The sequence below is a fragment of the Centroberyx gerrardi genome, chromosome 6, assembly GCF_048128805.1.
Source record: "Centroberyx gerrardi isolate f3 chromosome 6, fCenGer3.hap1.cur.20231027, whole genome shotgun sequence".
In the NCBI taxonomy this organism is placed as follows: Eukaryota; Metazoa; Chordata; class Actinopteri; order Beryciformes; family Berycidae; genus Centroberyx; species Centroberyx gerrardi.
Genome location: NC_136002.1, coordinates 12,355,142 through 12,383,141, shown reverse-complemented (window position 1 = coordinate 12,383,141; position 28,000 = coordinate 12,355,142). Strand labels below are relative to the sequence as shown.

Below are 28,000 nucleotides of genomic sequence, written 5' to 3'. Positions count from 1 at the left end.
AAACAAGTGCAATGATTTACACATTTTATATATGATCTGATCCAATGTTCAACCTAAATGTACAGAATAGAAATGGGACTAGTTAGCTGAGTGTACAATGTCACTTTACAAATGATATCACTTTTTTGTTGTTTTGGTTCAAGTTCAGTTATATCCAGACAGACCATTAGAATAGAAATACATGTGCGCATACTGTCAAAAAAAGATATTTAGATATTTACATGATGTGCAAACCATCAATACCACATTGTCCCAACTTGATATTGCTTTTTTTTACCTTTTTAAGTTGATGACAAATTCCAGAAACAAAAAAGACAAATGGGCCTTTCTCTTTAACAGGAGAAAAACATGAGGAACGTTAAACCCTGAAAAGAATAAAAAGCAAAACCATCCTTATCGTAACGGCAGCACACTGTACAAACAAATCAAGATCCATCCATACATAAACAATGTTAGAAAATTAAATAAAAATCAAGTCTAGAAATCAAAAACTGTACCCAATGGAAGTGGGACCCTCCATCTTGCATAAGGCATAGCAGCTGATGGGCACTGCCCGCAAACGGCAGCCACCAAGCTGCTGCTTTACTTCTGAGGTCTATGAAAGGGTTAATTAAATCATTTAAGTAACATATTAAGATCAGCAGGAGAACCAATCACACTACACACACCTAGAGAGCGAGATGAGAGGGGAGGGAGAACTACAAAACCTGAAGAGGGACAAACAGAATAAACAGCACAGACATTCTCAAAAGCACACACGGAACAATAGTGCCTGGTTTTAGAGCGTTCAGCCTCTTTGAGAATGGACGAGGGTGAGGTTTCTTGTTAAGTTTTGAGTGGCTGGGGCTGAGCGGCAGGGGCCCTCTCAGCAGCAGCGGCAGAAACACAGTCACTTGGATGCTTGCACCGCTCGGTCTCGCCATCACTTGGTTTTCTCCTCCGAGTGCCTCTGCTGCTGCAGCCGCTTGCTGTAGCTCTGGGCCATGGAGTTGACGATGGAGCAGACAAAGTAGCAGACCATGACCAGCACCACCTTCTCAAACACCCACGACAGCCAGTTCTCACCCTGGAAACCCAAGAGTTGAGGTGGATACTGCTATTAAACACCATCATAAAAGCACACCACAGTTGCTACAATTTCTTAGCACAAATCTAGGGAAAATAGTCTACCAAGGCTGTGTACATTACTGATACCCAGAATACACGGCTGCAATGCATCACTGGGAGAAAATGGTGTGCGATTATGGCAAGAACTTTCCCCTATTGTGGATATAACCCATGAAGTATTTGTGGTATTAGCCATGAGCTGATCTAAACTGAAAACCTAACCACAATTTTGGTCATGTTTTACTTGAAGTGTTACATAGAATTGTAGGGGGTTGGAAAATTATTATGACCATTGAACTTAGCTTGAAAAGCTTTAAAAACCTGTTGTATGATTTTAAGAAATACATAGTTGTCAATCTTAAAAAATAAAACAGTTTTTCTGAATTGCTGAAAAGTGACACTGACATTCTGGAGATAAAAAGGTTTTCACCTGACAGCAGTGCTTGGCAAAGTAAAGTATTGTTCTTACCGCTGGTGTGCCTTCCCCAGCATGGTGCAACTTGTTCCTCTGTGCTTCCAGGTACTGACTGAAGGGCTTCTGGAGGGACGGTCCTACTTTGGGCACAGACCTGACACCACATCCCCATGCACATCCACACAAAGAGCAACAAAGAAAAGAGAGAAAAAGGAGGAACATTAATTAACTTACCCTTTAAGCAGCCTTTCTCTGACATGGGGCCCAAAAGTGAAGCTTTAGACCCTGAATTTAGTCCCTTTAACCGGCTCAGAGAGCAGTGCTGGGAGTCTTGTCTTTCCCTGAATGCTGCCGGAGGTCCTCACTGATCCACCAGGCATTAAGCAACATCCTCGACTCTGCTGAAGGCCCCATTCTACACAAAGGCCCCTAGCCTGGAGCTTCCACCTCCACTCTGTACTGTGAGCAGCAGCAGGCAGCAGGGTGGAATGAAGCAGAAGCTCCTCAGCCTTGCTTTTATACCCCTCAGGTCTCTATAGGCGCCTGTGTCAGCCCCTTCTATCAGGAAGTGAGTCGGCATGATGTCATCACCATTACCACCATTGCTCCCTTCTGGGTGGAAAGCCATCTAATCAGGGCGGGCTCATGTCCTTATAAGGCAGGGTGGATTAGCTCACTGGGGGGCCAATCAGAATCGATACACTGTCCTGAACGGAGAGTTATTCACCATTTTATCAAATCATGCCATATAGACGTATTGGTAATGAAAGATTACCATTTGTGTCAACATTGGTACAGTTTAAGGGAAACAAAACCCTAAATGATGTCAAAACAGAGAGAATCAAATTTAGTAAAAGGTGCTCCGCCATTTATCATTACCATCACTGAAAAATGTACTGCAGGCTATAGATAGACATGTCTCAGACAGAGCCTTCTAGTTGCAAAAATGTAATTCTCTCTCTGGTCAGAACATAAACAACTATTTCAGACTTGACTAGACTAAGCAAGAAATGAGACAATTTACTAAACAGACACTAAAAGCTTAATTGGGTAATTGCTGATTTCAAATAAAACCAGGCTAGTTTTGACTGACTCACCCTTGCTATCTCTCTCACCCCGTCTCTCTACATGCATGCACACGCACGCACAAACACACATAACAATTAAAAAAACAAAAACATCCTGATTCAGCATTCGAGCACCATTTGCACACATCATAGCGAGTCATCAAGGGCAAGTCATGTAACTGTGATCAGTATTTCATGGGAAAGAACCTTGAATTCAGAAACAGGATACTCAACATGGCCATGAGATGAGGTCCAAATGAGGTCAAAGTCACTAGCTGGAGTTGTCCATTATGTTAATTAAAATAATTGATTTGAAAGCCAATGCAAAAACAAAAAAACGATCAGCTCCTCTTGAGATTTTATGGTAATGTATAAGAAATCAATGGGATAATCAGGTTAAAATGCCAAATCATAGCAGTGTCTTTGAAGCCTGACTAATCAGTGCTCAGGCTTCTTTATCATTTCTCTAATGAAATTCCATGACTTCACAACTCATCCAGGAAACGGCGCATTTTCCATAACCAATATTCGTCACTGTCTAAGTTTAGCTCGTCTATTTTTTTTTTTAAATAGCTGATATCAATGCTGAAAGTCCTTAGCTAGCTAAAACTCACATTTGCGACTTGGGGTATTATTATTATTCCTCTAAAATTAGCCAAATCTAGCATTAGTTGAACATAAAATGTAATGAGTGATGGTTTGTTTTACTTCAGTTCATCATGCCAAGTCAGTGTTTCCTGCTTCATTGCGGAGATTCTATCTCAGTCAAAGCAGAACTTGGTGAGTCAGAACTCAACATGTTAAGATAGGACCCCACACGCCTGACCACCAATGCTGCAGAGAAGGATTGCGTGTGAGGGAAGGAAATACCTTTGTGGGGAATGCAAAATGCACACACATACACACCCACAGTGAAAGCATTTACTCAGACATGATCACCAATCAGTGGTCAAAATCCATCTGAAAATGTTTTTGAATGTATTCCCATCCACAAAACCAGAGGAAAGATGACTCCACAAAGCACCTTAATTCATCCATTCTCTCTCACACACACATACTGTACACATAGACAAATAGACAGACACTTACCCAATAAGTGACACCATCTGCTCCACTATGTGCTTGCTGAAGGTAATGATAACAAATAGTTTCTGTGGGAAAATCAGAGGACAGACATTCAACAGGCTTGAAACTTCTTAGCTCCTCATCATTGATGTACAGATCCTAATCATTGATGATGCAGAGACTCTCACACCCACACACAGAGATTTGTGACATTGTGTCTGAGAAACGCATATGCTCCCAAGTATAAAAAAAACAAACAAAAAGAGCACATTAACAGATCTGTGAAAATAATTTAACTATCTCTACTTTGAATCTCAATTTGCACATCTGCACCTTTTTAACCTTTTAGGGAGCTCAATCTTGATTTTAGGAGCATCTGCTTTTAAAATGGTAGCATTGTAGATGGGAACTTGAGGCCACATCTGCCTGTGTCCAAAGTGGGGGACACTGGTTATCGTGATACATGCCATGGCTTAAGAATCAAGAGATATAGACAGAAGAAGATAAGCAAGCTTTAGAAATAAGCAAGTTTTAGGTTTTGGGCTGTGGGGGAGCTTTGTGTGGCTCACAGGGCGGCAAAGCGGGGATCAAAACCACAACATTATGCTCCGGTCCTGAAACTGATCAGCTTTGAACACCATGACACATGCCCCCCTGGACAAATTCAGACAGGATATGACACGTGATGTCCAAGAAGGGGGTTTCAAGGTACGACAGAAAACAAAGACTCTCCCCCCCGCGGCCTCTCCTGGTCTGCTCCATTTCCTCCCCTCCCCATGTCTACCTTCTCATGTCCACTCTACATCCTCCATAACATCTCCCCTGCTGCCCGGCGGGCCCTTTGTCGGAAGGCTTCACAGTGAGATCACCGGCTGGTACCAACAAGAGATGGATAGGTCTAGTTTGTTAAGACATTGAGCGACTCACCCACAGACAGTCGGCCTCTCAGTCTAGGCTCATATTAGTCACTGGTGTGGCAGACTCAACAATACACTTAGCAATTAAGGAGGTTGTTTTTTGATCTGGTGGATTAAAAAAATCCATGGTTCTTGTTACAGACTTCTTAAAAAAGTATCCCTCCTTTCATCTAGCGCCTGTCTATATGGTTTGGATGAGTCCCAAAACTCAAACCAGAATCCGGAATCCCCAGTGGAATAGAGCAATATCAGAAAGAGTTAACCAAAAGTGCACAATTAGGAGTTTGAGAGTCACCAAGTCATGATCTCAGCGCTAGGTTGATCCGAGCCGTCCCACACATGGTGAGGTTGTGGGGATTGTCTAGTGATACAGTCAGCATTACATACCCTTTTTCCTTAAGACTGCGTTTTATGGCATATCTGCTTTATTACGTCTTGGACAGTGAAGACAGGCAGGAAAGTTGAGAGAGGGATGTGATGACATGAAACAAAGATGAGTAATATTCCAGCCCAAGACGCTACAAGTACATGGGTATGTGCCTTAGTCCCGAGCCACTAGGACGCTCTGTATACTTTATGTTGTAGTAAATGTCCTGATTCCTGTATGTTTTGTGCCTGTTTGTTGTGTTTTGGTATGTTTTTTGTGGTGTAACCTGTCCCTGTTTGTATTTTTATATGAAACCTTTTTTTCTCATTTTGCTGCCCATCTTGACCAGAACTCCCTGGCAGAAGAGATATTGTATCTCAATGGGACCTTCCTGGTTAAATAAAGGATAAATAAATAAATAAAAAAATGTTTTAAATGAAAAACCTTGTGGCATGTTGGTGGTCTAATGTAATCACTTTGCTTTTGGGTGAACTGGTCCTTTGCTAGTTTGTAACCACCTCTGTTAAACTATTTAGTTGAGCCATCTACCTGTATGTGCATCTTGATGATGGCTTTCCCAATCAGTGTAGCTCCGAAGAAGGTCCAGAAGGGGACCAGGAAATGACCACAGGTTATTCCAGCCAGGTCAAACAGAGGATTGGGGATCTGAAACACACACACATTATCAGACAAACAATCTAACCAATTCATATAATCTTCATAGGCCTAATTAACTTGTACATGCATATTTTTCCTGGTTAAGAGTGTCAGCTAATTTCCTATAATGTGAATGTAAATCAACAGACAGTAAAAGAAAATAAATGTTTGTAATAATAAATGTTTAAATAAATAATAAAGGACATCTTGAATGCAACAACAATTTTTGATAATGTTTGTCAAAGATAGGTTCAGGCACTTTTTTTGTTTAGTCTACCAATTTCAACTTACTGAAGCACAAGCCAAGATCCCAAAGAATCCCACTTTCTGCACCATATTCTGGACTCCCAATTTTGCTCTTGTGACGACATCCTGCAAACAGAGGTATAGGTCAATATCACAATACAATAAAAAAAAAAATAAATAATAGTAATTTTTTACTTGAAAATGTAATGTTTACATTGTCAGTTATGTGTTGAATGACTTCCGTGACCCTTGAAACCTGTTAGAAATCTATTACAACGTTATAATTTCAAAAATACATGGGCGGCAATGAAAATAAAAGTAATCTTTTCTTCTTTCCTGAAGATATGTGGTTTTTACCAAACAGCAGTGATGTCTGCAATGTATTACGAGGACTGGGAGCCTCAGTAAGAGTACTGTGGTACAGTAACTGCCATTTCTATGCAATTTTAGATTTTTTTTATTATTTTGGCAGCATTTCAAGTGAAAGCTGTTTGGCACAGAAGTGCTGAGGTCTTTTGATCCTATCTCCATCCCCGTGGGGTGGAATGTCTGTGGTTACATGGTGAAGATCACAAGCCCACGCAGGAGGTCAGGGAATAGGCAAACCCAAAAACCAGCATCTCACCAATGTTAATTTTGGCAGCAATTTAAATTTCATTTTAAGCTTACTATCAAAATGCTAACTAGTATAAGTCATTTCAATCATTTTAATTTGAGTCATGTCAGTCTAATTTTATTCTTTTGTTTTTTTTGTTCCATCTGTTTTAGTCCAATTTACACAAAGATACAAAGATGCAGCATTGAAGTTTAAAAGTGACTTGATATAATATAATAAGATAAGATAATTAGTAAACTCTCTTTTGCTCAAAACCTGTTGCTGGTTGTCCTACTATCACTGCTACCAGACACACTCGGTCACCGTAATACAATATACTACGATCTCTACAGCTAGAAGACTTTTTCATCCAATTGAAAGTCTGTCTGTCTCAATAGTTTATCTTCTCACTTTCCAGTGATGATCATTTTAGTGTAGGCAGTCTAGTCCACTTTATAATTGTTTAGCATTATTATCATTTATTTGATAACTAATAATTTTAAAAGTTCCCTTAATTAAATGCCTCAATTTATATAATTTTTTCCCCATTTTTTCCCCTCAAGACTGGGTGTGCAAACACTTTTTGCCTACTATTAATTTTAATTGGCCGGCACCCCATCGTTCCCCTTGACTTAAGAGGGCTGACTATATTTGCCATAATTTTTGTTGATAAAATTAACAATGCATATTTCTAATTGATGGGCTACTGGTATTTTATCACAGTGAATTCCATGAACCATGTGTTTCTCAGGCCTTATTTAAAATGAAAGCGCCTCTGACTAGTTCCTCAAGATTGTTCCTAAAGAAACCGGATGACAAATGCACATGTGGATACATCCTGAATACGTTCTCATGATGAAAGACATGTGATGTTGGCCACCGTGACTCCTGCACTTGAGAATCAGTGAAGTGAGAATAGGTGATGGAGACAACGTATACAAGTTTCTTTGATTCCCATTCTGCTGACTCAGCATCTGATCTCAGCGGTTGCTAGTCATGTGAACTTGGTTCCTGACAGCACTGTCTGTCATTCAAATTAGAGGCCGGTGAAAAGAGAGAAGGGGGGTGGGAGGGAGGGAGGGAGGGAGGGAGAGCAAGGCCTGAAGGATGATTAAAGGGGGAGCTGTGTTCAGGGTGACTCACCCCCTAACAGGCAGATTTACTGGAAATGTAAGGAGGGAGGGGCTTTCACTGAAGTCACATGGCACTTTAGGACCAATCGCTGGACAGCCAGTAGCTCTATGGTCAGTGGTGCGTTATGGAGGCGTGGCCAAATCAGATGAGAGAATATAATATGGGAACAGTGTAAACAAGCATGCCAACATCATCACCTGGACAGTCAGTGCAGTTAATATGACTTTTCAAATGCAAAGATGGGTGTCGAGTCTGGACTTGGTTAGCACTGAATTTGACTGATTTACAAAACACAAAATTGTCTTTTCGCTGTTTTCTTTCAGTTTGCAGAGGTAAACTTCAACTGACAGAGGTCAAGAATAACATACCTAGAGTTTAAAGCTTTTTAATTTAAAACTCAGGAAAAGACTCAGGCATATTTTAGCATGTTTTGGAAAGGTCACTTTGTGGTTTATTTGGTGTGCTCAGTTATTGGTTGGGTATAGCACAATTCAAAATATATCAGATAAACTGCAGATGGGTAGAGGGTTTACTACTTTATAGCAATTTTTAGAATAATGTTTCACATCACAAAGGAAAGTACAAGGTGATTAATCTGTCTTAAACGGACGTCATGACTGCGGCCTGCATGTGTGTGCAACTCTGACCTGTGCACTCTCAGCCTGCTCCAGCATCTCTTCGAACTCCTCGTAGTCCTCGTCATCTGGGTCAGCTCCAGACTGACGGGCCGCTCTGGCCATGAAATACGGAGGCAGCTCCCCAATGGCCGTGCCCGCACCCTAAACACACAGAGACATCCAGGCAAACGCCAAGAGTTAGCAACAGATGACAGTCTGTACATTAGGGATGATGCTGTTGGTGAATAAGAGGTGAGAAAGGGTAAGAGTGGTGCAGGGACCACTCCATGTGAATGTTTTTTCTGTTCAAATTAATGGAAAAATAATCTAATCAGCCATTCAAAATACACCTTCACACACATAGCCAACCACCAGAAATTTCACTATACACACTTTCAATGCTAATTTTTGTATAGAATCAGTTACTGTGTGAAACATTCAATAAAGAAACGAGCAGATTTAGAATTTTAATTTAAAACTTGCGCACTCAATGATACAAGTTTATGATTCATCATGAAGTGCAACAGAATTCAAATTACAAGAGAGCATTTTGAAGCGTAGCCCCTAAATTTCTGTCTCTCACACACACACACACACACACACACACACACACACACACACACACACACACACACACACACAGCAGTTAGAATGTTTTACATTTTTATATTCGGATAAATAAAATAAAAATAAAATAAAATATCACAACACCTTCATTGCCTCACACAGGGATTTGTGTTACATGGTACAAAAACTGCAGGATCTCACATAAGGCAACAGACATTCAACATGTTGCAGCTGTATCATTGTATGTTTCAACAAGACTAGGTGTGCCTACTGGTGGCTGGGCCGTTTTGGTTGTACTGGTGAACGGGCAATATTCTAAGGAATTTTTGTCCATGAGTAATGTTTTTCTAGCATTGCTAAGTGCACAACTGCACAATACCAGAATGATGATGAGAGTTAAAAAAAATACTTCTGCTCTACCTCCAGTTTCATTATGCTTCATATTTCATACTTTCATATTAGCTAAAACTAGCAAGCTCCACTAACAAACCATTTGATAAAAGACTGCTCACCAACAGGAATAACATATAACTATGGCTTCCTGCTTATCCCTGACAAACTGAGTATTTAAGTTTAAAAAGTCAGCCTTATTAGTAATATCAATTTAGTGTCGAAATAATTCAAACAGAACAGCCATACTCCCGTTTATGCTAATGCAGCCAGAGGATCATCCTCGTTTCAGGCGGCAAGTCAAAGAAAAAGCAACATGTCACACCTCCACTGGATGGGACACGCCTACTGGCATCACGTGCCCCGGCTGGCACATGTGCCTGTTGAAATGGCAGACCATCTTCTTGGGCTAGGCGCCAGCTGTAGCAGTGCCACCTGCTGCCTGGCACAGCCAAAAATCTTTTGTTGTATTTGTCTTTTTTCTTTTTTTTTTTTTTAGAACTACTACTCACCCACATGCAGGCCTCCAGGCGGACCTTGGACATGATGGACCAGAGGGAGATGCTGCCCTCCACCCCTCCGCCTTGGGGACAGGCGATCTGGTCGGGGTACGGAGGCTCTGGGAAGTCTGTGGAGCCACACTCGTACGCTGCCAGGGTCACTGAAGCTATGTGAGGACCCTGAGGGAGAGAGAGGGGATGGATGGAGGAGAGGAGCCGTTTTAATAGACTGGAAATCACACAGAGGAGCTGGGACACACATGGGTGCATATACACATTTGATCATTTTCGCACCGACAAGTGTGATAGCTTGGTGGAGCTGAGCAGTGGGATATACTAGATCTGCATGATTATGATTAAAATAACAATACATATTTTGGTATGTATTGCAATCATGATTATTAGTCTTAATGATTTGAGAAACAGAATTATTTTACTGTAGTTATATCAACATGACATCATTTTCATCAAGAGCGGGCATTTTAAATGAAAGAAATGTTATTTCTGATATGTCAATATTTTAAGATTATTAATTGTGAAAACTAAAATCATGATATACCATTATACACTACTAATTGCGCAGCCCTAACAACACATAAACACACATCTCACTGTGTTAAATTCAACATGCCACTGCATGGGTAGACACTTGTGTACGCACAGAGACACACACCTAGCTGAGTCACACAGTCTCTGACAGATTGGTATGTCATATCATTTATCAGTGTAAAGGCGGCTGGTTAGGCCGAGCCACCTGGCCTCAATAACAGCAGGCCCACCTGAAACTACAGCACAGCAACTCCATTATGCCTCCTTAAAGTGATATAGGCAACACTGACAGCAGATGGACAGCACACGATTAGTCAGTGTTGATTGCAACTGCTCTGCCAGAGTAAGTCTCCACCCGACTGCGTGGGAAGACACGGGAGGCTTCTTTAGTTTACACAATACGGGTTTCTTTCATGCCTAATGGCCCTTCTGTAGAGAGCTTAACATTTCTTCATGACACGGTGCGTCGGCGCCAACAAGACAAGACTAAACCGTGGTTAAAAATTTGAAACTGAATTCCAATGTACTCATCAGCTAGGGGATGTACGGCCCAGCAGTGACCTTCTTTGTTCACTAATATTTCCAGTCAGGGAAGATAAACAACCGTTTTGGCCACTGGCCCCAGTAGCAGGTTGATTTCAACATGTACCCATCAAATTCACTATTTTACAAGCCATGTTCATTACAGAAAATAAAAAAAGAAGCTTTAAATGATGTTTGGTAACCTCCTCAAGTGACTGGTGGAGTAGACAAACTTACAGGCCACAGCAATAATCTACCAGCATGTGTCTAGTCTTAGTTTGTCCACACTGCTTTGAATCACATCCAGCAATCACACACACACAGGAATGACCACCACAACTTCATGGTTAGTCATAAGCTCATTGCTTGTGAGTGAATCCCCTCTCCCAACAGCACAATGATCTCACCCTCCCTATGGGGCTATCGATTAATGCTTCAGGCTTGAGGTAAATCCATAGTATAACTCTGAGGGGGGACATGTGGTTTCTGGTTCTTCAGGATCACCGAGGGGAGTTTCCTGTCCGCTGCTGACATTGACCCTGAGCAGGCTGGAGTGATGGGACATGTTGCATTGTGAACATGACTCAAAAAAATTCTAGTTAAGAGAACAGGAAATCCTTTCTACCAGGAATAGGCTAAATCTCTTCATGAGTTGAGGGCTTAAGTCATGAGATCACAAAGTCTTTTACTTTATTGTGAACATCCATGATGATTTAATTTATGTGCAATGTGTTTTTTAAGGTGTTCAATAACTAAAAAAACAAAAGTGTTTTTTTTAACAGACTTATGTGCAAGAAGATACAACTCGGCTGAACTCAGCCACCACAGCAAGAACAGTACAACTACTGCTCACAATATTGTCAAATTAACAAAACGTCTGCAATCTTGCTAAATTTCCCTCTGATAAAAGTGCTTTGAAAGCACAAACAAGTAAAGGCCTGATGTTAAGAAACAATGCTTTTATAAAAGCATCCAAATAATAAGGTTTCGTGCTGCAATATGACCTACATCCAAACTGGGTTCAAAAATGAAGACAAACATGGAACCAAACTAAAAATTACCCCTAACCAGCAATGCTTCAAAATTATTACAAAGAAAAATCATCAGAGTCAGAGATTAGATTGGAGATTAGATAGAGTTGGGGACCCACTTGGTTGTGGGAAGATTAGTTTCCATTTTATTCTCTAGGAAGAATATTTTGGACTGGAAATTGATCATTTTCTGTGAAGCTACTAGTTATGTTGTGTTGCCATAGCATTTCAAAGTCTGCAATGTAAACGTAAAAGTAAAACAAACAAAGTAAAACAATGTACGCTTGTAGGTTAATAACCTACAAGAAGGGGTGAAAGGGTACATTTTGTTACATGAACCTCCAGCAGCCCATAAAATGCCTATGGGCTGCAAAGGAAAATTATTTTCAAAATGTGGGTCCCCACAGCAAACGTTTCTTGACTTCTGTTAGGTATCAAAAACAGTTAGGGGCAGGCTATTTATGAAAAAAAATGCTATTTTAAGGGAGGCGAGGTTGTTCCATATGGTGGAGATGATGACGCCTGTTGATGGAAAGAAACCTCCCTCACACAGATGGAGAGATGTGGGGAAAGGGAATGAGGTCACACCTACTCAAGATGACACACACACACACTATATGGGCCACTATGCTCTTCTAGTGGTGTCGGACAAAGAATAGAAAGAAATGGGAGGCTAACTACTAGACAGTGAGCATCAATAGAAGAAGTGTGCATCCACTCTCAAAAAACAGGATGGCTGCAGTACATCTTTCCCCTTGTTTCATGAAAATGGAAATAGCCGACTCAGCTGGCCCACATCTGCGTGAGTTCTACAGAACAGAAGCCACATCATTACCCTAAAGCGGGTACTGGTGCAGAATCTCTTCCCCATCTCTCCTTTTGCTAAATGCTCAGTTTCACCACAACCAAGGCAAATGTCACATATTTGCGTGACTCAGCCAGAGTCATTCTGTGATTGTTCGTCAGGGACAAATGTCACTTAACTCTTGGTGGGTGACGAATGGGATGACTCTGAACGAGGAGTCATGCAAGACAATGAATATGGAGTATGTTGCCATCCACTGGCAACTGCTGGAAAACACAGACAGTGGAATTGGCTTTCCAGACATGCAATAAACTAAAGTAAGAGTTTTACTTCTACTTACTTTACAGTGGGCAAACCCCTAGAATGAAACGGCTCAAGTGATAGTGTAGACTTAGAGTAGAAAAACCAGGCTGTGTATTGTAGATAAAAAATGGGCCATGCTGATACTTGCTGGGTACAGAACCTGTTTCTCTTTATGCCTGTTACCATTTTGCAGCCTGCTGACAGCAGAAACAACCAAATATGTAAATGTAGTAATGGCTAACATAATGAAAGGCCAACAAAAATAAATGGATGTTTAGATTTGACTCACCAAGAATCTAAAACTATGTGGTTTGGATGGAAACCTACAAGTTGCAGTATCCTGCTGGTGTGTTTTTTTTCCTGCTTCATTTTTTTGTTTTGCGTTGCGCAAACTGTCTGTATGCATCTACAGAGTGTACAGTTAGGTGATTGAACGAATCCACTGCCGGTGGAAATTCCCTTTGCTGTTTTTTTTTTTTTTTGCCGATTTAAATGACCTGTGTAGTTGACAATTTTAAATGTGCAAGACACCCAACCTTGGAAGCACACGCATGGACAAAAATGATGCTCAAGTTGATTTAAAATGTATTTAGAGCCCGCACAGTAGAAAGCCTAAACACAGCTGACATTCCACAGAGCCGTTCTCAGGGTGTGCTGCTTTTAATGTGCTTCCTCATTTCAGTGTCTTGTGCTACTGCCTGCTTAAAAATTCAAAATTTATTCAGATACAGAGCGCTTCTCAGGGTGTGCAGGTTTTGTCCCATTTGAGTGTCTTTTGCTACTGCTTCCTATTGGGAAATGCATCGCAACCTGATACTTGTTCAGTTTTTGAAATTTAAAAGCTCACTTCAAGCACTGGGATGTACACCACCGTTGAACCCTAATGGAGTGTTATCTCACCAGATAGAGTAGGAAGGTGTGCAGGCCGGTCCCAAGGCCGACTGAGGACAGGATCCCAAGGCCGACCCAGTAGGCACACCATAGGAACTTCTTCTCCAGGTACTGGACATACTGCAGCGGAGAAAGTGAAGCGGAACAGATTAGAAGGGAGAGAGTGTGGGGTCGGGCTATTTTAGGACTTTAATTAGTTTATGTCTGTTTTTTTATGCATTTTATTTATTTATTTTTAGCTACTTATAATTAAAGTTTTAGTTTGTCAACAGCCATGCTTGTTTGGGTGTGTCGGTGTGACAGAAAATTGCAAAATTACAGAAAATTGCTTTGGATGGTCATAATATATTGATATTTAATACGGGTCAAAAAAATATCACAATTTTAGTTAAAGTTTTTCAGCTCCTTAATGGGGTTTTTTTATCATTTCAAATTACTAAAATGTTTTGTTTGTGTCATCTTTTATTTTTAATTAACTGTAGTAGGTATATGAATCACTATAAAAGTGAGCAATCTATGAAGATCTTATTCTATAATCAAGTTTGACGTTCCTTGAACTGTGATACAACACTGTATAAAGCAATCTGTAAACATAACAAAGATAACATTCTGCCTACTGACTGTATAATCAAGGGTTAAAACAGCACAGACCTCATTATCTCCCGACAACCTTTCCTCTGGGAATGTTGTTTATGTGAATAAACAGTGACTTATCTTCAACCTTTAAACATCCTGAGAAGGAGCTACGGTGTTGAATATTAACATCACTAAGAAAAACAAATCAACCAAGCCTTACTGTCTGGTGTGTTCCCTCAGTGGAGTAGGCAACCGAGAAGACAGAACACAACACCAAAAATAAGAACACTGTGCCTCGTCGTCGCCAAAGCCTGGACGGGAAGTTCAGAGGAAACAAAAATGTCAATAAAAAAAAACAAGCTTCATTCCAAAACAAACCACACAACATCTGAAATAAACAACCAATGTGCATCATTCCCAAATGAAAGCCTATTGCTAGGGAACTGGATGAATTTTGTCGTGCTCTTTCTTATATTTGATTGTCTAGTAAAATGTGTCTCACATCAGTGGCATTCAACTCCTTAAATTAGGGATTTCCTAATGGGTTCTGATCACTCTATTTTTGCCCCTGAATGTTAATGTCTTCAATCCCTAACAACTGTGTAACAACGCTCCCAACTTTACCATCACAGGCTCTCAAGAAGCCAGAGAAACTCATTTTTAAATCATTTTTGATGTATGCCTGCTTTATAGTAAGCAGTTGAGAGAGAAAGGAGAGACAAGAGAGAAGGGATGAGACATGACAAAGGACACAAGCCGGGTGTTCAAACCTACTCGCCCCAGCATGCAGAGCAACAGCAGCGCACTCAGACAATCCTGTTCAATGTCTTACTTTAATGTCCACTCTTTTAGCTTGATGAGAGTCTCCAGGAGGAAGTAATGTAGTGTGGTGACAGGCCTCCTCCACAACACCAGAGACAGACGCTCCTCCTTATCCCTCTGTCTCCTTTCTCTGACCGACGAGTCTGGAGGACACACACAGTTGCAATCACCCTCACTTGCTGTAACACTTATAACTACATCATTTAACATAATGAGAGCAACAAGCCTGTGTCTGGCTTTGACTCCTCGATGCCATGTTCTGTTGCAGGGCAAGTTGTTTTGAGGTTTAACCAAAAGATAACAATCTGTTGGCATTCATTTTATGACATGTGCACTTATATTAACAGAGAGCTGGTATCTTCCTGCCCCACCAGTGATTACACAACCTAAACCTTTCTTGGAAACGTTAGAAATGAGTGTCTCATTCTTTGATGAGTCTTAAAAACTTGAGGCTTGTCAAACTGACCTGTAGAGCTGCCATTCTGTTTGTCTTTAGCTCCTACACGTCTCTGAGGCTGTTCGCAGCTTGCTCCATTGGCTGCCATGTCAATCACTGTTTAGTAGGCAAGGCAGTCTAAGGACGAAAGAGAGAGAGAGTGAGAAATTTCTATCTTTTATAACAGAGTCCCCTTTACTGATTTTCCCTTCCTACTGAGCAAAAGAATTTGACAAACATTGTGTAACTCGGGTCACTGATGAAATCCTTATCAACGGCTCTTCAGCAATAAAATGTCAGGCTGTCACTGCGACCAATCCGGCAACACACTGGCTAGCAGACTTTCTAATTAAATGGTGACTAGTAAAGGTTAAGTCAGACAACAGGGCCTGAAACGTGGGCGAAAACATTAAGTTACCGATTAGCCCACGAAACAACGAGGGCAGTTAACTGAAATAACTTTTACGTTGAAGGTCATTAATCTGTTATAAGAAATGATGCCAAATGCGTGTGCAACATCATCATCCTCCACATGCTAACCGGTTAGCTTAGCCAACATGCTAAAGGCTAAGCTAAGTAGGTTGACAGTGAGTACAGCGAAATAAAGGTTTGAAATCCAACACCGAGTTGTCACACTTGTTGAAGGATATATAGAAACTGCCCCTCACCGATGAGCTGTTACAATTATACAGAAAACACATGCTACATAGGGAAAATAGAGCGATGTTTGTTAAAATGAAATGACAGCCGTACCTCCTTCCTGTCCTCTTCACCCGGAAATAAACGTTGCATTTCTTCACATCTAAAGTAAAAGTTCTGCTGCGGTTGAGCCGTGAAGAATATCGGGATTCCTGTAGAAGTTTCGTTGTTGGTGGAATTCAGTGAAATAAGTATTTGTGTGGACATGAAGGTGAATGACAGCACTGAGCCAATATTTTTTATTTCCTCCGTATTCGTCAGTGCATATATAGATACAATGCCTTCAGCTGTACACAAGCGACTTTTATTGTGAAATGTATGTAAATAGCTAGTTCCAGAAGTAATTTGTTGAGGTCCAATCGGCGCTTGCCAGATTGGCTAACAAAATATGACTGTTGCAGCATTGCACGATACTATTGCAACACTAATTATCTTTTGCCAGAGGGTTGTAACAAATCTATTAACAGTACAAGTACATTTCAGATGCCATCTTGAATGAAACATTGAACAAGAAAACTTACAAAAACAAATACTGAAAGGGGCACTAGGCTAATTTGGAACATGTAAATTCCTAAAATTTATAAAGTGAGGGATCAAGTGTGTGCAATGAGGAAAAACACAGAGACTGTTTCTTTGTTTTATTAACATATTTTCTAGAGAATGTTGAATAAGGAACAAATAAAGCCTGAGTAAGCACGTTTGAGCAGTTATTTTGTTGCAGCTGCTTTCAAACTGTAAGTGTCCTGTTCTACCACTTTGGGGGAAAAAAGATCCACACACACACACACACACACACACACACACACACACACGTGTTGCCATCACAAAATATTAACATATTAACTTTTAATCCTTCAATTAACCAGACTTTTCTGAGCATGAGTAGAACATGATGACAAGGATTTTAATTCAATGCAATTAAAATTACTAGTACAGGCATTTTCCAACACGTCTTAAAAATCACAAACTGACCAACAGTGTTAGCTGGATTCCTCAAACTGGAGTCAAATATTGACCAAGGAGGTGCTTTGAGTCACCGGATCCGATCTTTACCTTCTGTGCCCCCTTATGCGGAAGTGTTCTCAATTAATTCTGCAGCGGTTTTGTTGCAGTATAGATCAGTGATAATTAAATCAAAAGGACCTTGCACAAGAGAACATGAAAAACCAAGTGAACTTGGTTGCCCCATTGCTGTAACAGAGGATTTTATCCAAATCTTTCACATTGGAACCTAACCGTCTAACACAGTAAGCCAAATAAAAGTCTGTCATTGGCCTAAGGAGACATTACAGTTTATAAGGTGTCAGGCAAGGTTACTAATAGGAACCATAGGCACTGGTTTAGCAGATGGCTTGTTCTATTCCTGGATAGCAACCTAAGCAGGTAGTGATCCGGTAGTCCTTTCGTAGCGGTGTGACCAGTGACCAAACTCACTCATCATAGTGAAGTGAAGAGAGGAATTTATCCACATCCAAGTCATCGGGGAAGCAATCTAAAACTTTCTTCTGTTTCTGTAGGATTAAAACCATGAGTCAGAATCACATGACAAAAAAATGAAAAAATGGAATGCAAAATTCACCATTTATTCGAAGGCACTGATGAGTTAATCTTCTACTGTGATTAGTGACTCAATCAAACGCAATAATTTATCCAGAATCACATATGCATGCAGGGTGTTTGGAAGTATGAAATGTCCGGAATACCAAAATGTATTGAAACACTGGACTACAACTTATTTAAAAAACAAAACATGCATGTGCACAGATTCTGAAATGCCCTGCACATTCTGATTTGCAATTATAATGCTTTCAGGTGCATGCAGCACAAAATTTGTGCAAATAACTGCACACAATCAATAGAAACACTGTACTTGTGTTGTACTGTATTTCCACTGACGCTACTTTTTCTGAAAATGTATGTACCCGTGGCACTGTAAGGATGTGTTCACACAATTCCAGTTTTTCCAAACTGCCTTTTTTACATGAAAGGTAATGGGGAGCGGCTGCAAGGCAAATAGCAAGCATCTTCTTTGGAAAAAGCACTGTGCCTGGTTTCTTTTTTGGCAGAGTAGAGCACCTTTTTTGTGAGCCAAGTCAGCCAACCAAGGCAGGATTGGCAGCTGATTGTTTACAACAAGAACAACTGGAATTAAAAGTACTGGTAGAAAAGTTGGTAGTTGTTATGAAATTCTCAGGAACTCTGATTAAATAGGATCATTGTGGGAGCACATAGTGTGGTGTGGGAGTTTCTGATGAAGTGTTGATGTGATGAAGCATGCATCATACAAAATACAGTTCAGGCAGTGGCATTTCTAAAAAAAAAAAAAAAAAGGAATAGTATGAGCACAGCCTAAGGCATTTTAAATGTGTCCACCAAATGGCATATATTTCTGCTGTACTCACCTTTTCCTTCTTTTTGCTGCTAGAAGAGTGTTTTGACTCTTTCTTTGCTGGGGGGCTGGCAGTAGGAGAAGATTGCTTGCGCTTCTTAGAGTTTTTCGAGGTTGTGGGAGACTTCTCCCCAACCCCCTCTTGGCGCAAGCTGTCCTTCAGTGGAGTGCCTGTCCTGGCAATGGCGGCGCGTGACAGGATCATGAGTGTGTGAGCGGCCATGTTAATGCTGTTTTCACTGCCAGCTTCGCTGGCTGGGCTGCAGGTGGGGAGGTCTGGGGTGGTGGGAGGCATCAGATGCTTGGGAGTTCCCTCTACCTCTCTACCCGGCCTCTGTCGGGCAGGGGTCCTGGGGCAGTCAACAGAGTCCTCCTGGTTACGGCCAGGCCCGGGGGTCCGGGGAAGTGGAAGGTCTGTATAGACCGCGCCGGGCCTCTTGACTGGGGTGGAAGGAGAGTTGAGCCCCTGGATGTCCTGGAGCATCTCAGCCGCCTGTTTGGCGAGAGAGCTGGTCTTAGAGGGGGCCTTAGTAGACTTGGACTGGGGGTTAGGGGCTGGCGGGGTGACAGCCGGCGGGCTGAACTCTCTCGGTGCTGAGGAGGGTGCTGACTGCTGTTGCTGCTCTCGTCTGCTCCCCTTCACTTCATTTTCCTTGTTAGCCGTCACATTTGGCAACTCCTGAGAAGGAGTCCTCTTCTCTGTACGTCCCTCGCGGGCTTTGGCAGGAGCTTTATCTGCAGGTTCTTTCCTGCTGCCATCCTCTTTCTCCTTTCTACTCCCTGATTTCAATACATGATCAGAAGACAATGACCTAGAACTATGGGAATTCTTGGATTTTACCTGATCACCATCATTATCATTTTTGTGTTTCCTCTCAATAGATTTTGATCTCCCTCCCGATTCTGACTTCTTTAAAGACTCAGGCTGTGAGGTGTCATTCCTGCTGGCACTTGCACTTTGAGTTTTTTGGTCATGGGTTTTATGATCCTGTTTACGAGGCGTCTTTCTTACATTATCTTTCTGGTGCTGTTGAGGAGGCATGGGTTTCTCTGTCTCTTTCACCAACACTAATCCAGCCTGAGTATCATCAGAGCATCTAACAGTCTCTATCCTCCTTTTGGGCTTGTTGCCACCCAGGATAGCAGGCTTTGTTCGAGGGGCCAACTGGGGTTTATCTTTCTCAGTCAGCTGGACAGAAAGTGAAGTGGGAGTGTTTTCTGCTGGAGGTGTGGTGGTTGTAATCGTTTTAGGGGGATGTGGTGGTGCTGCTTCTCCCGAAGAGTCAAAACGGAGAAACCTTCGATGACTGGGACTAGTGCCTGTTGGTATATTCTGCTGGCCTGGGTTTTCAGCTGACAGGGGTTGGACCACCTTACTAACCAAATTTTGTTCAGGAGTTCCTGTAATGCCTGAAATTCAGGAAAATTAGGCAATTAAAGAAACTCATTCAGGAGGGCAACATTGAAGATTCACTATGGTGATTCAAATTTTCAAACGGGGTCATATTTCCTTAGTTTTATGACGATTGTGTTATTTCATCACTTACTTCACTGTGGAGCTTTATGTACTTCTAGCTCGCAGAGGTACATAAAGCAATCTCCAGCAGTCAAACCCAAAAAGCGATTAAAACTTGTCACCCACACTGCAGTGGGGCCTGCCTACGTCCGATTTCCCGATTATCCATTGCCTGAAACTTGCGGTATTTTATGTCATTTTAACTAGTTTGGGCTAGTTTGCAAGTAGACTGTTCAAGAACTCTGATGCCGCGTTCATGTCATATTGGATTTTCTGTAAATACAAACTGCCAACTGGGAAAAACCTCCTAGTGGTAATTACAAGTAGGATATGTCAGAATTTTTTTTGGGCTCTAATATCTCCCACCTGGCATCACAAATTGTGGAAGTGTGAAAACACAAGCGGTAAACATAGCAGGGAATCCACCGATGTCAGCAGTCCAAGGCATTAAAAATCAAAACGACCAGTTTTATTCACACTAATACAATCAGCCGTACAAATTAAAAGCAAGAAATATCTGCTGTAATTCATTTATGTTTCATAAATAAAAATTATTTTGGATGTGGACATTCCAATGACTTGAACATTTCCAAGATAAAACAACAAAATCCCTTTCTTCCACTTCTACCTGGCGGCAGCCAGCAAAGTAAACTAGGAGGTGTGTGAGCACCACTAAAAACTATCAAATGGACTATTATAACTGAAATGTTGTGATAATTGTTCAGTCACAGCTATTTAAAGATGTGTAACTGCAGTGTGAGTGTTATTGTGTTGAAAGGTCATGTTTTAATCACTTTAAGGGTTTGACTGTTTTGATTGGGTTGGCCCTTTACAGCAGTGGAGAGCAGGTTGTGTATTGGAGAGCAACGCTCCTTGCGAACTGGAGATACGTAAAGCCCTACAGTGATGTCATTCTCTACACTGTAGAGAATGACTTTACAGAGAATGACTGTAGAGTCTACAGTCATTCTCTGTAAAGTCCTCTGAGACATGCTTGTGATAAAGGGCTATATAAATAAACTTGAACTTGATGTAAGTGATGACATTTTGAACACAATCAATTGTGTTGATGGCAAAAACTAGGAAACTAACACCCAGGTTGAAAATAAGCAGCCTTATCCTTTAACTTACCTGAGATCATAGACTGTTTCAGGGCCACCGTGGGGGGCTTGGGTTTGACTGTTTCTGACTGCTTTATTGGTACTGGGCTTGGTATGGCGACAAGCTGAAAATACAATGTTGATGGGTTAGGGTTAGGGTTAGAATAAGTGTTGAATCCAATTTGAGCATTGCAAACAAAAATAGTAGCGTTACCTGATTGGACACCATCTGGAACTTCCCCAGAGTGTTCTGCCCCATAACAGATACAGGAAGCATCATGGACTGAACAGGTGATTGTAAGATGAGTGTTGATCCTGAAAGTACATAACAACACACATTGTTTTTTATGTAATACTCTATTAATCCCTAAGGGGAAAATTTGTCTCTCTGTGTGGGCCAAAGAACACTACACAACCAAATACACATGACATGTAAATAAGCATGGACAGTTGCAACCAAAAATCACAGCCAGAGGGATCTAGATCAAATTCACGATGAGACGTTTAAGATACTAATTTTTCTTCATCAGAAATAGTAAAGGCCTTTGATTATCAAAGTGTATTAACAAGGATTCTCATGTGACATTAAGATAAAGTCATCTGTAAAGATGATCCATTGTTGTAGCTAAACAGTTGTCTCTTACCAGTGGGGTAGCCCTGAGAGCGGGGCGGTGTGGCCACAGCATACTGGCTGGGAGGCAAAGGCTGCCTCTTGGAGATACCAGCAGGCACTATCACCTGTCTGGCCTGGGGGTCGGTAGCCAAGGGGTCGGTTACTACGAAGTAGCTGGCAGTGGCTCCTGGGAGGGCGGGGTTAGTGGTGTCCAAGGGGAGCTGGATTATGTAGCTGGGTTGGGCCTGTGATGTCCCTGCTAATGTAGATGCAACTACCACCCCGGCTTTCCCACTGAGAGGATTAGCCTCTGTGGCTGTAGGTTGGAGGACCTCAGAGCTTTGTAGGCCGCTAACCGCCTGTGCCGTCTCGTCCGGGTTGGCCTGTGGTGTGCCGGGGCATCCAGGGGTCTTGGCTGGAGAGGAGAGGAAGATGGTGGGTATTTTGTCTCCGGAGATGCTGGAAATTGCCTGATTCAAGGCCGAGTCGCCTGAAGAAGCCTCATCCTGGTTATCACTGATGATGATCTTTAAGGAAACTACATTGCTGGAATCAACTGCACCCTTGATTGGTGTGCTGTGGCCTATGGTTGGAGGGTTAGGTGTTGCTGTAACTGGTGCAGAGGCTGAAGCAGATGTAGGCGAAGTAGATTTAGTAGATGTTACTGAGGGAGTGGCCACTGGTTGAGGGTCTCCCCCACTGCTTGGAAGTGACATTGTCACATGAGGTAGGTTAGCAGTCAATGCCGGAGTTTTGTTGGATTCATCTGGTATAGGTGTGGCAAAACTAGATCCATAACTTGTAACCGGAGCGGGGGCTGTAACAGATTGCGCTATATTCTCAGCTTGGGCTTTTGTCTTTCCTTCAGCCCCTTGTGCTCGTTTATCCTCCTGTATTTTGTCCACATTAGAAACCAGTGTGGTTTCTGGTGCTGCACATGCAGCAGTGTTGCTTGTTGAGGGCATTGTGTTTGACTCATTGGGGACAGTGGAAGTGGGAGTCCTGTCCTCTCTGGCTGGCTCCAACACCTCCTGAGTGCCTGTGCTGTCAGAAATAGGGGGAGGAGGAGTATTCAAAGGTTCATCTATGTCCATGGGTGCTACAGCGTCGCTGCCACTGAAGAGAGAGCCTTTCTCTTCTCTGTTAGAGTCCACTGCAGCAGATGAGGAGACACCTGGTTGTTCTTCACTCACTAACAACTTGGCTGTGCTATTCTCAGTTCTGGTTGTTCTGCCATTGGGGTTCAGAACTGTTTTCTTTGACGAGCTGGGGGCAGCAGACTTCCTTGTCTTCCTGGTCTTCAACTCTTGTCCAGTCCTCAACTTCCCTGCTATCAGCGTTGTATCGGAAACACTTGTAACATCTCTATGTGCAGTGCCTGAAAAATGACATGGATAAAAAAATTGTATGATTAATTTATGCCCTTTAACTTGCACATCTAAGTGTGAGTACCCAAGTATGTATATGCATCTCATTCACTAGAAAAAAAAAGAGTAATCAAATATTCGGTTAGAGAAAACGAGTATTCAGTTACTAATTACATGTTATTTACATCCCTATTGTATGCACCCATACTGGTTACAAACTATGTGAAGATTTTCCTTGATCTGTGTGATATGGGAGACAATAATCAAGACATGGGTGACATGTCATGGCATGGGTGTTTGCTCCTTATGGGAGCCTAATTACTTCTAAATGGAGGAATACCTGGAACTTCACTCTGAATAGGCCTGTCAGCAGATGAAGGCCCGGCGGTATCAGTCTCTTCTGGGCTACTGCTAATATCTCCATCCCCTGGTTCCAGCTCAGGGATTCTGGTTTTATCTGCAAACACATTATAAAAAATAGTTTAAAAAAAAAAGAAATGGTAATTGTGTCCAACTGTGTGTGAAATACTAAAGAGAAGTACTCTGCACAACAGATAGAATCATGGCAAGGTACATAACACTTACTGTAATCAAAGAGGTCAAAGAGAGCCTGAAAGGCTGGGTCAGACTCTGTTTGCTCCAATATGTCGTGGATGGCATCATCACTCATATGGATTTCCCCCTGTACAGGAGGATATTAGTGAGGAAATAATGTAATGCCACACGCAATAATCCAACCAAGACTTGGGAGTGTGATTGTGACAAATTAAAAACAAAAAAAGACAGTTGGTCTTAAATTGTATTTCCCTGGATCCATTTGGTTATAAAGAAATATTTTTAAGAAAGGAAAAAAATGCTGACATGAAATAAGTTCAAATGGAAAACCTGCTGTAAGTAACATATGATGGAGAGCACAAACACACATACACACAATATACAGTTAAATTTGTCAGCACCTGTAATCCCAGGATTTCATCTATAGACTGGTCTGGTTCCACTGTACTGCAGGACGCCTTTGATGTTTGGGGGGATGGATCACTGATGTAGTACAGACAACACACAGAAGAAAACTTTATACCCATTTTATAACATGCTTGCAAGTCGGGCCACAACTTTGCATGCCACTGACAATCAAAAACAATCATCTATCCCAACACCCTAATTAAGAATTCAAACTCAACACAATAGCAGTGTCTTCATTTACCTTGCAAGGATTTTGTTGATGTTTTCAGCAAGCTTCTCTTGTAACGACCTGTCACCCAATATCTTCTCGCGTGCATTTTGTATCACCAGTTGCTGTGGAGATTAATGTTATATTAAATTTAGGACACGTGAATCTGAAAAGAGGAACGATACTTTCAAGGGAAAGCATACTATTTTCAGATGCCATGAAGTGCCATTATCACTTAAAACCTTGCCAAGTGTGAAAGAGTCAACCCGGGTAAGTAGACCCTGCAAAATGACCCAACACCAGGGTTTAGAATCAGATAAAACTCTGCTCTGCTTGGTATGAAAGTTCAGTGCTCAAGCCGTGTCGTTCTGTGTCTGGAGCATCATGTTGTCTGCCATTCTGAACACAAAATGTGAACACGTCTGCTTTCAATGACGTTATAAGGTGACATCCAACAGGACATTCCTGTGCATCAGGCATGTTGTTAACTGCCTCCTACACAGGATGGACCCAGATCAGCGTATTGTATTATTCCCGGGTCGTGTGTGGGTGAAAGCGGTTTTTGTTTGGTCAAAATTTCTGTATTTTAAAAGGCAAATGAATAGCAATCATATTAACAGAAGTAACGATTTGATTGAGGAGGCACTCACTGGGAAGTTCTCATCGACAACCTCTTCAGGCTGGGGTTCTGCAGCAAGGCTGCTGACAGTCATGGCGGATCTCCCAGTGCCACTGGACCCACTCAGACCGCTGCCTCTCCTCCGGGGGGAGTCCCTGGAAACAGTGGAATAGATTATAGAGTAGAGCCCTGAACCGATATGTAGGATATGTGATGGTTATTTTCAAGATTTACACATTTACTGTATACTAAACTGTGAAGTAGAAGGAACAACTCTGAAGCAAAATGCAGGATATGCGCCATTTGGCAATTTGGTCGAGGATGTTATCTAGAGCAAGCCTAATCATTTAAAAAAGTGATAATAATAAATCTTACCATTTCCGTCGCACCGGAGACATCGGGCCTGGGGTTAACCGATGCTCTGAAACTATTATCTGCACCGGTGAATCTCCTGTAATGGACAAATTATTTTACACATAATCCAAGAGCAGACATTTCTTCTGGTTGATGATGGCCTATGAAACAAAGATTCAATGATGTGATACTACTATGCTTACACATTTGCTCACTCTTTCCAAGGGAAACCTGGATGAAAACCTGAAGCAAGCTATGGGCTTCACAAGGGCAATTTTTGAAGCTACTGTCAAAGGCAAAGGACTATTGGTTTTTGCTTGTGTTGTGAATCAGTACACATAACAGACCTTCGTTCAGAGAAAAGTCCATGAATATGATGTGGTTTGTGTTTCAGCATTTTCTCTGTATTCAATGAGCAGTGCTGTGTCACCAAAGTGGGATAATTAAGACCACTGCTAGAGAGAATGTGAAATAAAAATGACTGTTTACCCAAATTTCCCCTCAAACACAAACAAGTCTTCATGTTCAGAATGTATTTTTTCATCATGATAAATCATACAAATAAAACCCTTTTTATTTGCAACCTGCAGTCAAAATAGCAACTGGGCCAAAAGACAGATCTCCCCATGCACCACATGTACATAAATAAAAGAAAAATATGTTTACAATACTTACTGGACATATTTACTAATCGACCACCTTCTTGGATCTGAAGGTGTGTGCCACTGAAAGAGGCAGGTCTGGTCTGCGGGGCTGTGTAGCTCACAGGAGTGGAGTGTCCCAGCATGCTGTGGGGGGTGTGCACAGGGTTGATGATGGAGCCCGTCTCGGGAGTGGAGGGGCACACAACGCCGCCAGCGGGGGACAGGGCCAAGGCCCGCTGCCGTCTCATGTTAGCCACTCCAACGCGTGAACGCACTGTAATGGACAGAGGCTTGTAAAATAAGACTGCCTGTGGATTTACCCTTGATTTACCCTGAGTGGACATACAACTCAGACAACCTACCTAATTCAGAGTTGCATCTCTAAGTTTTGCAATCAAATCATTGTCTTAAAGCATAAAAATCCTTCTTTAACCACTTCTTCTTTAACCACTCCTCCTTCCATTTACATCTCAACCTTAATGACACAAGTGGATTTAAAACGTGAAATCGGTAAAGAATCATAGCTTTCACCTAAATTTATCTGGTCAGTCTATTTTATGAAAAGAGCAGGCGCTCCTGATACTTTGTACACTCAATGTATTAACTATATACAGTATGAATCCTGTATATCTAAATCTATCTGTTAGCTCTGTAGTACTGTGGACAGAGGACTGGAGGCATTTTAGTGAGTGGTCAATGAAATGTCCAAAAACAGCTGAATTAAAACTCTCACTAGACAAGCTGATAACAGACTTACTACTTTGAGATGCCGATATAGCTGGGGAGTTCTGCAATGATCTAGGAAAAGATATACCAGATAAAATATGATGCAACGTCAACAAATATCACTGATGAAGATCCCTCTCAACCTCTGAATATAAAGCCATGACAAAAGAGATCATAAAGTTGCAGTGGTTTGGGTGTTTAAACATGGAATTAATCTTACTTGATCTGGTTGAGTGTAAAATCCAGCTTTTTCCACAGTGAGGTCATCATGGCAGGTACCTCGTGACTGCTCTCTGTTGAGAGAATTGGGAAAAAGCCAAATGAGAATTCATAATAGCCAGAGAAACACAAGTTAGGATATACTGTAAATTGTGTATTTACTGACAGGGACAATGGCAGATCACTTTACCTTTTGCTTTGGCAGCCACATACTCATTTAGGATGGTTGTTAGGTTCTTCCCAAAGAGAGACTGCAGCAGTATGCAGAAAACAATCATTTCCAAGGAAAGCATCACAGATACAATGGACATCTTTATGCGAGTAACAATCACTGTATTGTTTGTGGAAAAAAACAGTACACTTACAAATACACAAGCAGGAATAACTCCATCTTCTGTGCTGTGTTCAGCATACTCTTTCAAGTTGGGGCTCTCGTGAATGAAAGCTTGACGGGTGGCGGACAGCCCTTCTTCTTGCAGGTACCCTGGAAGGACAGTGACCAACCCTGGGTTAGCTGTTAGAGGTGGCAGAGTAGAGCCAAGACAAGCAGCTTACACGCCAAATACATTGCAATGCCAAAGGACGTTGTTGTTGACTGTTAGCTAACGGTAACGCCAAGCTAGCTTTAGCCGCCCTGTTGACAGCGAAATAACATTGCTGGCTAACGCTAGACCTTTGCTTCGGCTAACTAGACTTACCCAAAACAAGCCGAGCTACGTCGGACGGGAGCAACATGGCCGTTTGACGTTCTGTAACAGTTAGGTGCAACTGTTAACAATTACATGTTCAGGGAGGTTAGTTAGAAGTCATTTGAAATTAAAAAAAATCCAAGACATCAATGGTATTATGTACGCGACGTCCAAAGGACACTGCTCACTCAAAAGGCGGGGAACTCAAGCACGCATAACCCGGAAGTTCCAAATTAATCTGCAGATTGGCATCTTGGTAGTTGTAGTCCTATAGATAAATATCTGACTTCATTGTACTCTACAGATTACGATATA

At 41.7% G+C, this 28,000-nt stretch overlaps 2 protein-coding genes across 2 annotated transcripts; both read right to left on the bottom strand.

The window, feature by feature from the left end:
• Positions 1-10: 10 nt before the first annotated feature.
• Positions 11-16,470, bottom strand: LOC139909987 (vacuole membrane protein 1-like). Its single transcript, XM_071897207.1, has 12 exons — positions 16,333-16,470; positions 15,610-15,717; positions 15,154-15,286; positions 14,542-14,632; positions 13,755-13,865; positions 9,657-9,824; positions 8,218-8,349; positions 5,887-5,967; positions 5,488-5,604; positions 3,679-3,740; positions 1,577-1,676; positions 11-1,066 (listed from the first exon to the last, which is right to left on the bottom strand). The coding sequence occupies exons 2-12, from the start codon at positions 15,686-15,688 to the stop codon at positions 923-925; spliced, it is 1,218 nt and encodes a 405-aa protein (XP_071753308.1). The 5' UTR covers positions 15,689-15,717; positions 16,333-16,470; the 3' UTR covers positions 11-922.
• Positions 16,471-16,903: 433 nt separating this feature from the next.
• Positions 16,904-27,843, bottom strand: npat (nuclear protein, ataxia-telangiectasia locus). Its single transcript, XM_071897102.2, has 17 exons — positions 27,695-27,843; positions 27,362-27,480; positions 27,187-27,247; positions 26,998-27,070; positions 26,809-26,849; positions 26,083-26,325; positions 25,429-25,504; positions 25,085-25,208; positions 24,468-24,559; positions 24,220-24,301; positions 23,849-23,945; positions 23,604-23,720; positions 21,928-23,274; positions 21,498-21,598; positions 21,315-21,408; positions 18,681-20,077; positions 16,904-17,789 (listed from the first exon to the last, which is right to left on the bottom strand). Exons 1-17 carry the CDS (start codon positions 27,729-27,731, stop codon positions 17,709-17,711), a joined length of 4,182 nt encoding a protein of 1,393 aa, XP_071753203.1. The 5' UTR covers positions 27,732-27,843; the 3' UTR covers positions 16,904-17,708.
• Between the last annotated feature and the right edge of the window lie 157 nt (positions 27,844-28,000).

Coding starts and splice junctions, on each gene's coding strand:
- LOC139909987 (XM_071897207.1), bottom strand. CDS start 15,688: ATGGCAGCCAATGGAGCAAGCTGCGAACAGCCTCAGAGACGTGTAGGA. Junction 8,350..9,656: donor GCCTGGAGGCCTGCATGTGG/GTGAGTAGTAGT, acceptor CTGTGTGTTTAG/GGTGCGGGCACGGCCATTGG. Junction 5,605..5,886: donor GGATCTTGGCTTGTGCTTCA/GTAAGTTGAAAT, acceptor TGTGTGTTTCAG/ATCCCCAATCCTCTGTTTGA.
- npat (XM_071897102.2), bottom strand. CDS start 27,731: ATGTTGCTCCCGTCCGACGTAGCTCGGCTTGTTTTGG. Junction 25,209..25,428: donor TCTCCGGTGCGACGGAAATG/GTAAGATTTATT, acceptor CACTGTTTCCAG/GGACTCCCCCCGGAGGAGAG. Junction 21,599..21,927: donor CTCTCAGGGCTACCCCACTG/GTAAGAGACAAC, acceptor ATGTACTTTCAG/GATCAACACTCATCTTACAA.